Source organism: Carassius auratus, chromosome 31, assembly GCF_003368295.1.
Source record: "Carassius auratus strain Wakin chromosome 31, ASM336829v1, whole genome shotgun sequence".
Classification (NCBI taxonomy): Eukaryota; Metazoa; Chordata; class Actinopteri; order Cypriniformes; family Cyprinidae; genus Carassius; species Carassius auratus.
This window is the reverse complement of record NC_039273.1, coordinates 3,844,347-3,858,626: the sequence shown is the minus strand read 5'-3', so window position 1 is coordinate 3,858,626 and position 14,280 is coordinate 3,844,347. Positions and strand designations below refer to the sequence as shown.

The 14,280-nt window shown below is 35.4% G+C and overlaps 1 protein-coding gene across 1 annotated transcript in view; it reads right to left on the bottom strand.

Moving 5' to 3' along the window:
- Positions 1-14,280, bottom strand: part of LOC113050247 (receptor-type tyrosine-protein phosphatase T-like) — a 73,531-nt gene that overhangs the window by 44,427 nt on the left and 14,824 nt on the right. Inside the window, exons 5-8 of the mRNA XM_026213036.1 lie at positions 11,502-11,531; positions 6,839-6,990; positions 3,470-3,547; positions 2,538-2,573 (exon numbers count right to left, since the gene is read on the bottom strand). Coding sequence (XP_026068821.1) covers positions 2,538-2,573; positions 3,470-3,547; positions 6,839-6,990; positions 11,502-11,531 — 296 coding nt within the window. The remainder of the gene's footprint in view (positions 1-2,537; positions 2,574-3,469; positions 3,548-6,838; positions 6,991-11,501; positions 11,532-14,280) is intronic.

Sequence of the window (14,280 nt, the reverse complement as noted above, 5' to 3'; positions counted from 1 at the left end):
AAAAAACAAAAAAACAAAACCTTGTCTCATAGTTTCCAAAAAAATTCTAAGCAGCAGAACTGTTTTCAACGTTGATAACAATCAGAAAAAGTTTCTTGACCAGCAACTCAGCATATCTGAATGATTCTGAAGGATCATGTGATACAGACAATTTAGCATTGCAATACAAGAATAAATTACATTTTAAAATATAATCAAATAGAAAACTGTTATTTTAAATTGTAATTATATTTTACAAAATGTTACTGTATTTTAGGTCAACCTTGTGGAGCAAAAGATGAACCGCTATATTATTGAGGTATGAACTGTTCAAACAGTGTATTTATGCATTTACTCACTTGCTTTCCTGTAAAGTGTGACTGACGCACTGCAGCAGAGAGAATTTATATCTAATTTCTGCTTGCAAAAAGTCATTCCCGCATTTTTTTAACTCTACAGTCATGAAAATAGACACGTGCCATTCTGTGTATGGCGCTTTGGAAATGATTCAGAATTTTCAAAATCCCACTTGTATTCTTCTCTTCTGATCCATTCCTTTCTTCCTCCATCCCAATCCTCTATTAACTCCCTCTCACTGCAATTCATCTTTTATCCTCCATCACCTTCTACTGCACTCCCTTAATCTCAGATTTTCTTCTAGTATTTTTCCGTTCATCCCTGGACTTGGGATCAGAATGGGTCAGTTTGGCATGAATGTGAATGTATGACTGTGGCATGTTTGACATCCAGTTATCTCACATATCTCACAGTCCACATTTTCTTGGTTCAGTTGATAAAACACCTGATTCAAATCCCCTAGTGCTTGATGTTTTTTTTTTTCTCATTTTGCTCTCCCTCTCTCTTCCTTTAATACACCGCCTGTGTGCTCATTTTCTCTTTTCTCCATCTCCAAGCCGTCTCCACCTTCATAACCTCTGTAAATACGTTTGCTCTCAGTGGTTTATTGGCGTTGAGTGTGTATGTGTATGGGGGGAGTCGTGGTCTTCGCTGCTGAGTGTAGCTTAAAGCGAGAGTTTTCAAACTCCTACTAGAAGCTGTCAGGATCAGAGGTGCGTGTTTAGAGACCCCTGCATCTGAACCTTTTAGAGTGAACCTTTGAAAGGAGCTTTTGGACTGAATAAGCCCCGAGCCCACCGAGATATCTATCAGAAATCCCTTTTCAAAAGCTGACTGTAAAGAACGCTTTCAATATCTCCTGAAGAACGAGTAAAGGATGAAGCTTTGCGTGACCAGGAAAAACTTGAAAGTGTCAGCAGTGGAGCTGAAGTACTGTAGTTCACTCTAGCTGCTAAAGGGAGTGTGTTTTCATCCAAAGAACGCCAGCCAGTGAAGGTAATGACAAACATGTCAAAATAATCTGCAATCTCTTACTGTAAATTTGGGACACTGATGAAATCTAATTACTATTTGATCTTTTGCAAGTATTTCTTAAAGGTTTCACTGAAGATGAATAACTGGAAATTATAAATAATAGTGAGAAATAATGATAAATTGAAACACAAGAAAGAAAGAAAGACAAGTGAAAAAGAAATGAAAGGAATAAATGAACTTTAGAGGTGGGAAGAAAAACTGAACTAACAAATGAAAGATCAAATGAAAGAAAGGAAGTCAATCAAATCAACAAACAACAAAAGACAGGAAGATGAACAAACAATCAAAAGAAAGAATGAGATGATATAATGGATGGAGAGAAGGAAGAAACAAGGTAAAGACAGAATGGAAGGATGGATAAGTCTTCATTATGAGCTATTGCCATTGGCTGTGAAATTGTCAATCTGCCTTTAAAAATACATGAGGGTGTATTCAGCCAAGTATGGTGACCCATACTCAGAATTTGTGCTCTGCATTTAATCCAAAGTGAACTCACACAAAAACCATGAACACACACCCGGAGCAGTGGGCAGCCATTTATGCTGCGACCCCCAGGGAGCAGTTGGGGGTTCGATGCCTTGCTCAAGGGCACCTAAGTCATGGTATTGCCAGCCCGAGACTCAAACCCACAACCTTAAGGTTAGGAGTCATACTCTCTAACCACTAGGCCACAGATTCCCTCGTCAATCTGCCAAATCTGAAAATTAGCATTCCGATGAACGATCTGATTCAAATCACTTTCCACACATTGGGATATAAACGTAGACTTTGTTTGAACAGCCAGAGGGCTTTCATTCCTCTAATCTGTCTCAGTGTGGGACGGAGACATCAGTGTGAGGAGGACACCACCGACTCCTCACTTAAACCACATTCAGCCTGCACTAAATTACAAGCTGCAGTTTAATTTGATCGGACTTGGACGAAAGTCTCGGGCACCCGCTTTTGACTTCAACGATCAATGTTATGATCTTTCATCATCTAAACCCATTCTTTATGACTCTTGAATGAAACTACATGCTTAATAGTGATTCACCTATGAGTATTCATTTTGTCATCTTCATTATACATTTACATTAAAATACACAGAAGACACTGTTTAACATAATCGATGTGTGTAGAACTGAACAGTGTGATTTAGAGTCAGCAGAGGAGGAAAAATGTCTTACCTATGGATGCTGTGGCAGGGACCGGCTCCTTAGAAACTGCAATTAAAAACAATAAAACTTGACATAAGTGCCACACAACTTTTGCTGTAGAGTATTGTTCTGATATTTTTAAGGGTTAATAAAGCGGTTGTTATTGTAAACTAAAAATATTACAAATTGTTTATTTAAATAAAGCTGAAATTAAATTAAATAATATAACTTCATTTAAAAAAATAAGTTGAAGTACTATAATTACTTAATAAATAGATTAATATTATAAAATAATAAATTACTGAAATAACATTTAAGCTACATAGAAATGAAAATGCAAATCTAAATATTTTGAAATACGATATATATATATATATATATATATATATGTGTGTGTGTGTGTGTGTGTGTGTGTGTGTGTGTGTATGTATGTGTTACACTGTTAAAGTTCAGAAAAAAAATAATTCTGTCATTTAATTACCCTCATGTTATTCTAAACCTAATTGTTTTTCTTTCATGTAACAAAAAAGGATAGAATGGTTCTATCAAAGCTTCGAAAAGGATGCAAAACACTATCAAAATGTATAGCATATATGACTGCATTATATTCCAAATCTTCATGAGCTGATACAATGTCCAGTTCATGAATCAATCATTCTTTTGAGCTAGATATTTTCAGTTAATCGGTTGATCCATTTCACAAAACCAGTATGAATGAATCGTTTGCAGACTAATTCAGTTTTTGAGTTTTATTTTATTTTTTTACGAAATAAGAGTACTGCATTATTACTGGCTACTGAAAAGCATCATCAAATCAAAAAGTAAGTTGTAGGAAATGTTCAGAGCTTTGTGAGGTTCAAGTTCTGTGATTTGCTTGCTGATACATTATACAGTTCAAATCTTTTGGTTACCAGTCCAGGAATTGTTCTACATGGACCAATTCAACATAGGAAGCCACACACCTGAGTAGTAGGAGTTGAGGAGGGTTTTACTCTGGAGGGCTTTACCCGGGATGGAGAAGGAGCATGGAGAAGAGGCGGCTGGGAAAGACAGAGAGAAGGGCACTTAGTACTTACACATGCTGCACATGTCTATAAAACACCTCATCATGTCCAGATTAATAGCTGTGTCATATTGTGACAGAATCACAGTGGCAACAGAACAAAAGGTTTTTAGGTCTCTTTCCAGGAAGGAGGCTGATATTGCACTAATCAGCTGCATCTTTCTGCAGTCAACAAGACCTTTAAATGTCATGGACTATTTTGAACATATCCACATGAATATCCTAACTCAGAATAAACAGTGGATTTCTAAACAATGTCTGTCTGGAATAAAAAATGTAGACTGAAAAAAAAGTTTACAAACAATTGCAAAAGAAACAGCAAGTAACACATTGATTTAAAATGAAATTTTGAAGTAGAAAAACTTAAATGGTAAAATATATTCCAATAATCATTGTTTTATTTACACCTATGAAAAATATATAGATATTCTTACAGTGACTCCCACTACAAGTCAATGAAAGTCACAAAACACACTCCTAGAGCTTCACTCACTCCAGTAACCTTCTTTTACTCTTCTCAGCTGAAGCCCATATCACTTTTACGTTCCATTTTAATCACTTATCACTCCAGATCTCCCTTTACACAAATCCCCATGTGTCACATGTGTCTGCGCATATGCATTTACTCACATAAGGATCTCTACAGAATGTGTTTTGGAAGCAAAAGCTCACGGGCCAGCAGGGTGAGATCGAGAGCATTGAAGAGTGGAAGGTTGAGGAAGGTGTCTTTGTGTTCATTTAAATGGTAATGCAGCTAAAATGCTGAGTGTGTAGGCTGGGATCACTATGATCTCTATTTCACACATCTTCTGCTGCATCGTCTTCAAAAAGCCCAGATGGAAAAATATATATATAAATAATAATAATGATGTGTGATTGTAACTGTGGAGCCAGTGAGAGGGAGGACTGGATATAAAATGAGAAAAATAAAATTACAATATATGAGATATTAAGGCCTGCAATAATTTGGTGCCCACAGAAAAGGCTTCAGAAATTGGAAGGCATGTCATTTACAAAGTTCAACACATACTACACTCCAAAGATTTTCCTCCTACAATCAGTGTAAAACTATGAAGAAAAGCAGTAGATTCCTGGGCCCAAAAATTTTTAAATCCAGCACATGCACTGCTTTTCAAGCCACATATATATATATATATATATATATATATATATATATATATATATATATATATATATATATATATATATATATATATATATATATATATATATATATATTATCAAACTAGTTTTTTATTTAAACATTTAAGAATTGTACATTCTTTTAATATTCTTTCATTTTAAGAAAGTTGTTATATTATATTTTAAGACAAAACGGTGATTAAAAAAAATATTTTTAAATAATACAGTCAGAAACAAATAATGATTTTTGCAATTCCAACACAGATATTACCCACAGCATGTTTAAAGTTTAAGATGAAAGTGTATGGTCTCTCATAGTGTATTACTAGGCTTTTTTAAAAAATGTATTTATTTTTATAAAGAACTGCTCACAAACAGCAGTTATGAGCTGGACTGAGTTCTAGATTGTTTCTGTTCCAACACACGTCTATAATAAAGAGGCTGTACTTGTTCAGTAATAGTGACTCTCAGATCATTAGATACATAACAGATACAACAACAGCCTCCAATTACTCTGAGCCTGTAATGATCCGAAATAAACATTCAAATGAACTGCATTTGCACATCCACTGACCAATGACATTCAAAAGAACTGAGAAACACTAAACATGCAGAACACACTGCCAATCAGTGTTGATTTTAAAGGAAATGTGATCATTATGCATAATGACATTCTCTCTCTCTGTGCATCTTGCTCTTATACTCCGTTGCCCCCTCTTCTTCCAGCTCCATTCAAATTACTCTGTACACAAAGGCCACAGTGACATTTTGTGCAGAAAGCAACTCAGAAAGACCCATCCTAATTACAGCCCTTTCACAGCATGCCAGAGCCCACTTAAAACTGAGAATGAAAGAGAGAGAAGGAAAAAACGCCTAGTCCAAATGCCACTTGCTATTCTTCTCCAGCACCTCTTAAAGCAGCACGTCAATAGCGAAGTCTCTTGATATGTAGAACGCTTTGGTCCATGCTATTAAGTTACAAAATAGCTCTCTGCGGTGGGCGACGTTCAGATGTGTGATGGGCAGGTGTGAGACAGAGGCGTCCCGTCATTTGGTTTCCTGATGGACGCTTAGTGAAAACAATCAAGGGGAATGGTGAGTTGTGTTAAAATGATAGATTGTTGACCGCTTTTGACCCCTTTTAGTGCTTGCTGAGCTCATCAGTGTGATGGTGGGACATGCAGGAGGTTTGTGTGATTGCAATAATGAATCTTTAGATTGGCTCACACACACTGCGGCTACTCCAGAAGATCGTGGTATTTGGGGAACGTGGCGATTATATGACCTGTGGACTTTGACTTTTGAGACTGGTGGAAAAGAGCAAGAAGTTCTCTAAAGAGAACCTGTGAAAAAGTTCTGATCGAACAGGAAATTAATACTCTATCTTTCAACAAATCATCTGATGCCCATTCATGTTTATTCTGAGCTATAGTTAGTAGTAGGTGGTTGGTTCATGTGCCACTTAAACTAATTAGCCTTTAGCAGTCTGTCACGCCACATTAAAGAGTGTCAACACACCTTTATTATTTTAATTTCACGATTAAATTGACAGAATTGGAAAGCTGAGATCTTCAGAAATAAACAAACCGTACTGAGATTATTGGACGGGAGGCATGATACAAATAATGCTCAGTAAAGATTGTGCACGTATGACAAATATTGCTGTATTGTATTCCAGCTCAATAGTTTCAATGCATTGCTAATTGGTTCATTTGTTTGTTAATCTATCCATTTATTCATCCAAGTATTAATTTATTCATTCATTACATTTTTCATTTAATCATTTATTTACATGTGCAATATTTCACTCATGTATTAATTAACTTAAATGTGTTTATTTATTAACTGATTTGAACTTTTTGTTCATTCATTCATTCATTCATGCATTCTTTATGTGAAATTCGTTTTTCTTTAATTTGCTAATTTGTAAATTAATTCATTGATTCATTCTTTCATTTGTGTCTTTATTCATTCTTTCATTATTCAGTGGTTAATGCCAATGCCCTTCTCTAACCCATACTGTTATTAGAGCACAGACACATTCAAAACAAACAGAGATTCTACAAAAAAAAAAAAAAACAGGGCAGACCAGAAAATGTCACAGCACAATATTTGCTGAACTCACAGAATCCGTTGAGGTCCTGGTTGCTGGTGGAGAACGGATCGTCCTTGTGTAACGTGCTGACTTTTCCAGTGCTTTTATCTGCTGTGCCTACAGGCCCCATCTCTCTCTGCGTGCTGCTGTTGGCCGTTTCCTTCTGTTTTTTAGCTAGTTTCCTTCAAATCCATCCACAACAGGACACAATTATACATAAGATCAAAACAAGATACTTCAGTGTCATTGCAATGCTTTTGGCTAGAGCAAACTGTTAAACTAATGTCTAAACATGTGAAAGAAATGACTTTTTTTTTGGACAAACAAAGGCTATTAAAATCAGTTATCAGCTTCATTACTGCTGGACTTGCTGGTTTTAGTTTAGACATTTATGTATTGCATAAACGGAACAGTATAGGAGTATAATAATAACAATATACATCACTTAACCAAAGCACTGTCACAACACTGCTGTAAACTGACATACAAGATATACAAGACAAACACACACGGACAGACACTGAGCACATGGAGGACAAGACGTGAGCCATTGTTCTATTCCAATGGCATTGACTGAAATATTTATGTAATATAATCTAAAATATATATTCTGCAGTGATATATGCCCACAAGTGAGAGAGAGAGAGAACAAAAATCACAAACCTACTCAAATCAAGAGAGAGAAACTCAAAACCTTGCCATGCAGAACAAAGCTAATTGAACACTACAAGTCTATTGATCAGGAAAAAGTTGTACATAAACACATTCACTTGTAGATAATGCAAACAAATACATTAATGATATATTTATATATCGTAACACTTTCTCTTAAAGGCCCAGTATAGAATTGTTGAAATGGGCAGTGCACATATGGATGACAGCTGTAATGTTTCATAACTACAGATGTATAGCACTATGAATGTATTTGATCCTGATTAAAGTTGTGATATGTTGAATAAGTGACCTAGCAGTTCTTACTTTGACACATTGAGCTGTGAAGTTGAAAAATGTGGTTTGCAACATTTCCTTTTCTCATTCCACCGATCAAAAAAACAAATAATCTTCAGCAGTCTTTATAAAGGCAGCAGACTTCACTTCTGCGGGTCTTTGATTTGTCTGGCTGTTCATAAGCTGAGGTCTCCCCACACTTGCAGAACTCCAAGGAAGATATTACTGTCAGCAATGCATTGGAGTCATCCAATAAAAAGACTCTGATTCTCCAGGTCCCACAGAACACCATTTGACCTCAATATGTGCTTGCTTCTCTTACGCGGACGAGCTGATATTAACTCTTTGTTTTCTTATTTTATTTGCTGGGAATTTAAAAAAAATATATAAATAAACCCTAATAAAGATTCAGCTTCCTCAAAAACCAGGGAACCTTTAAAATTGGGGCCATTTTAGCTAGGTTGGGAAATAAATTCAGTAACATTGGTCTTTGGTGAATGAGGATCAAAAGAGGACGGAAAGTCTTAACACCAAGAAGCAATAAGAGAGGGCTCACGACTTTCCAATTAAGCAGCAAAGTATCAATGTGATGGCTATAAAGTGTTGAGATTTCATTGTAGAAACTGCAATGCACAAACTCTATACCAAAACCTAGTGTGCTCCCTGCCTATTCAACAACCCATTGGCTCATCCCACAGTGTATGCTGAAGGTCACAGTATTTTGTAATACAACAGCCATCAGACAATAAAACCCATTGATTGCTGCATTAATGTGTCTCGTTTCAAGTGTCAAATTCTGGACATATTGCAAGTGGCATAAACTATAGATAATCCTTGATGAATGTCAGCACAGCACTTCATTAAAAGTGGAGGCTATAATATAGTTACTGTAGATCACCATAAAAAGTATTTATAGCACCAAATTTTGTTAATGTTTTTGTGTAAAAGAGAAAGAGAGAGAGGGGGAACAATAAGGGGATAGCTGTAAAATCTGGCTTGATTCATCATTCACGCATAAAATTCACCAAATGTTCTTTAATAAGCATATCACACTTGGTTGAGCTAAAACTTGAATGGAGGATATAATACAAAGACATATGCATTTCTGACAGCAGAACATGCAAAGTCAAGGCAGCATGACTTGTATTAGTAAGCTTGTAGAAGATTTCAAAATATCCTCTATATTAACCACTATTGTTCACTTGTAGGGCATGGTGTTAGCGAGGACAAGGTCATGGGTTTGATTCCCAGGGAATACGTTGTTACTTTTATATTGATGTGTTTGAATGCACTTAAGTCACTTTGGATAAAAGCATCTGCCAAACTTGTAAATGCATGCACACACAAATCGGTGGAGTAGACATGGTGATGCATCAGGAATAAACATTACTATAACCATATACACTGAAATTTTTTTTCAAAATAATTTTTTCACATTTTAGAGTGGCCTGTTATTGTGGCCAGCCTAAGGTACACCTGTGTAATAATCATGCTGTCTAATCAGCATCTTGGTATGCCACACTTGTGAGGTGGATGAATCATCTCGCAAAGGAGAAGTGCTCACTGACAAAGATTTAGACAGAACTGTGAACAATATTTGAGAGAAATAGACCTTGTGTGTACATGGAAAAAGTCTTAGATCTTTGAATTCAGCTCATGAAAAAAGGGGGCAAAAACAAAAGTGTTGTATTTAAAATTTTGTCCAGTGTATATGGTGATGGTAATGTCTATTCCTTATGCATCACAATGTCTACTCCACAACTTGGTGTATGCATGCATTTACAAGTTTGGAAGATTCTTTTATCCAGAGTGACTTAAGTGCATTCAAACACATCAATATAAATTTAACATCGTATTCCCTGGGAATCAAACCCATGACCTTGTCCTCGCTAACGCCATGCCCTACAAGTTAACTTTGTGCATACAAGCAACTGAACAATAGTGAATAATATAAAGGATATTTAGAAATCTTGAAAGGTGCTAAGGCAAGCATAATGTCTTACTATCTTCTCAGATGCATGTACTGTTGCATGCAAAAGTACAAGCAGTGCTTAAAAATAACATTTTGCCACATCTGCCAAAGCAGTAAATTTAGTGGCCATACTTTAAATATTTTCCAGCCATAAAACTTTTGTTATTAGTATTATTAATAACAATTATTTTCTTCTTTTTTATATTTAAGTTTTTTTTTTTTTTTGCTTTCAAAAGTTTAACTATAGAGCTTTTAGTTTGGCAGAAAACTGCAGGGGATTTAAATTTTTTTTTATTTTATTAAATGCATCCCTTTAATTGACAACAGACATGTACAGTACTGTAAATGATGCTCATTACAAATTTGGGAAAATATTTGGGTCCTGTTATATTTTCAAATGCACGTTATAAGCAACTGAAACTCACAGCTCTTGCAGAGATTGGGTTTGTGTGGCGCCGCATGTATTGTGAACCGAGCCTCTCTAAGTTATCATGAGCTGCTTATGGGAAAAGTTCACAACACAGCACATAAGATTATACATTTATATAATAACAGTACAGTCTTTGCAATTTGATGATCACACCAAACCATACCACGTTCTCAGGCATGGTTAGAATTAATAAAAACACTTACCGGCAAAGTGGTGAGTAACACGGTTTGATACACTTGCCAAAAAATATTTTTACTCGCATTTGGTACTTGGAGAGTGTTAATTCACACAAAATTACAAACCGGAAGTTTTTATTATTATTTTATTATTATATGATTTATGGGAAGTCAAAATCTCTTTCCTATCTGGCTTTTTTTTTTTTAAGTTTGTAAGTGCAAGGACAAAAGCGAAGATGCACATTGATCGCTTTACTAACTCTGAAAATGCATGCTGATACATAACCCTGCTGAATATGAGAACGACTCGCTCTCCGGATTTGGGGAATATATTGGCGTCATGGTTAGCTTTAGCTTGTAGCTGTCTGTCTAGGCCCTCTCAGATGATATCCTTTTGAAGGAGCTCCTCCTGGCTGTGTTCTTTCTTTCATCTATATTTCAGGAGCAGGGAGAGAGTGGTGAGAATGCACATAGTAGTCTGACTGTGAATCTGAGCTTTTAAATCCTTTAATGCATGAGGTAAACATCCTGCAGCAAGGCTCTGTTGAACACAGTGCAAATGAAAGAATCCTGTGCAGTAAATGCTGAGGCAGGCATAACCGTAAAGGTAACGCCGAATAGTGTAATGGAAAAGTAATAAGGAGACCAAAAGATTTGACCTGAACTAGCAAGAAGTCAATAATAATTAGATAACAGTGGAGAAACATCAATTTATGTGCACATGAGTGCAATTTATAACTGGGACTGCTTATGTTTCGAAGCAATCTGAAAAACTTGTAGGTATATAGTGCATAAGATGGTTTATGGGTCAAAATCGACTGTTTTGCAAGAAAATGGAAGTTCTGCGATGTTAAAACATTGGAGCAAAGTGTGATATATAATACTGACTCAAGAGTTAATTTCAAATGTAACTTGTCTTCAATTAAAAAAGCTTACAATTTAAAAAAGCTTTGTCTGACATGGCAAAGTTGGATCTGGTACGAAGACTAATTGTCACTTAACTTTAACTTGATTTTCATTTATTTTGTTCTCTCACTTTTTTCTTCTAATGATCTAAGGAGGTTTTACTATTTCTCAGGGATTGTTAAAAGTACTTAGTAAAAGCTATTAGTAAATGATGAACAAAAAAAGGATGGTTGGTTATGTTCTGTATTTAATGCTACTTACAGGTAATAAGAGTAGGAATATGCATTTCTTCTGGAGCAGCAAGATAAGAACAAAACAAAAACAACAACAAAAAATGTGTTACAGAATTTAAACATTTAATATATATATTTAATATGAACATAAAAAAGTTAATATAAAATGTAAACAATATTATAAAAAGCAAATTAATGTACAGTCATTAGATATGGGAATACAAAAATACCACAGTTAAAATAATAATAAAAAACAATAAAATAAACCAAAATAAAAAAGGAACCAAAAAAAGGATAAACACATTGATTAGTGATCAGTATTTTAAATAAAGAGATGCATAATGATAAAAAAATAGTAAAACTTGCCACTGTTACATGATGTTTTATTTGGACAAGAAAATACAATGCAGCTTCATGTAGCTACGCAATAGATTTCTGTTGCCTGAGGCTGTAAGTTTAGGTTTGCAAATGGCCTTTGCATCAGTAATAGTAACAGTAAATCTGTAAAAATGATCATTTGATAATAAATGAAATGTATGAAACTGCACATCTGGCTCCCCTTCAAGTGAAAAAAAAAGTGTGAAAGAGAACAAAAAAAAGGAGTAGTTTACTGGTGGGAGTGTGTGTTTGGACAGCTAAAGAGATGAACAGGAAAGGTGGGTGTTTCACAGACATGTTGTAGCTCTGTTCTCTGTTAAGAGCTCAACAGAGACAGAAAGAGAAAGGAGGAGGACAAGAGACACCAAAAGCAGTTGGCGAACACATCATGCATTTGCTACTCTGAAATGAGGCCTTGTCATCAGCGTGTCTCAGTGTTGAAGTCTCTGTGGACCGGTTCCTTCCAGGTAAAGACATACGGCAAGCTAGGACAGCGATAGCAGCCTGATACGATAATAAAGACCAGATGGTGTCTGTTAATGGTGATTCGATTAACTGTAATACTGGTGATGATATGCAAGCGAAGTTGTCAGTTAGTGACTTTGTGGCCGTCTGCTTCCTGACTGCGCTCACTGCTTTTCATCGCTCTTCGGAAACATATCTTCCATGAGGTGCATGCTTCGTTATTTACAATTTACAAATGAAAAATTTTGCCATTTTAGTCAAACCATATAAATCAATCAATAAAGAATATAAATTAAATAAGTTGGAAATTAATATTAACATTTTATTATATATATAGTGCAAACCTTTACACTGAATTAAAACAATAAATATACTGTATATATAAAAAAAGTAATCATGTTTCGACCTGTGTTGTTGCATTTCATGCAAAAAATATAGAAATATCTTTCCAAATTTCCCACCATGTATGAAGCTGCTAAAGAAACCATATACAGTATTAATAACCAGAGTTATTAACATGTTTGTACACTACAAATAATCTTCAAAACCTGACACTTTGCAAAAACCTTTCCAATAATACAAAGCTGAATATCCATGCACCAGCCTGTCAGAGTTACTCTTTGGCACACAGAGCTGACTAAATTCTCACTTTGTGTATCATAAAAACAAGCTATAGCACCCAAACTGCACGCTTTATCGCTAAAGCAGCGCCAAAGTAAATATATTTAATGACCCTGTGACTTCTCTGTAGGCAATAAAAACACAGTTTGGATATGGGCCGTTATGGAAAATGTGTTTTGCAATGGGCTGACGGTGCTAAAACAGATGCAGACGGCTGATGCGTTCAGCGGCATGCATATGCAGCGGGGGCATCCATCTTTGGCCATTTCATCTCAATGGCCCTTTAAAATGGCCTGCTGACATTGTTCTGATGATATTAATAAAAGAGAGCGAAGTGAAGAGCACCACGGCGGGCGAAGGTGGCCATAAATATTAATAGAGTACAACTGTGAGAAGCTCGCAGCATAAGTGGCCTCTTTATTATGTTGTGGTCTCTCCCGTGATTTATCATCATTCCTGAAACGAGACGCATTTCTGGTGTGAGGAGAAAGTGTGATACACACAGTGATGTTACATGCCTGTACTGCCACTTTACACTGGAGAAAGACGGGGTAAGAGAAAGTGTTCAGAACTTGACAAAAGATTGGTTCGTTTAACAAAGTGCCAAAGACTTCATACATCTTCATTTCAGCTAATGACTGTGAACGAGACAGCGTGGATTATTAGATCATAAAATCGATCATTTATCCATTCAGGCTTGAATGCACACGCACAATTGGCTGACAGGCATGTAGAAGTGTGCACACATGGATAGATTCACACGTCTAATCAGGACATGCCAAAGATTTCTACTGCATTTATATAAAACTAATTATGACTAACCCAAAATTTAGCTCAGAATAATTTAAATATATATATATATATATATATATATATATATATATATATATATATATATATATACACAGTAATCGTTAATTATTTTTATTTCTAAGGATGTCAGATTAAGCTATTCACACATACACATACAAACTGTTACTACCATTAACATAATTATTTCAGATGGCAATACCATGGTACTTTGCTACTGTATATACTACAGTAATTGATGCTCACATACAAGAATAACTACAAGAATATAATAGAACTATCATGGTACATGTGCAAAAACATGGTTTTACCTTTGTAAATGTCAAAAACAAAATTATTGTCGTAATATGTGCCTGAATATAGTAACAATTTATGTCTGTATCTGCATGGCACTTCAAGATACTTTAAGTAATACAATGGAAACACATAACTGATTTTATTATATAGAAATACAATAATACTTTCTTATGAACCATTCTACTAAATCATCTCTCTCTCTCTCTCTCTCTCTCTCTCTCTCAATGTGTTATTCT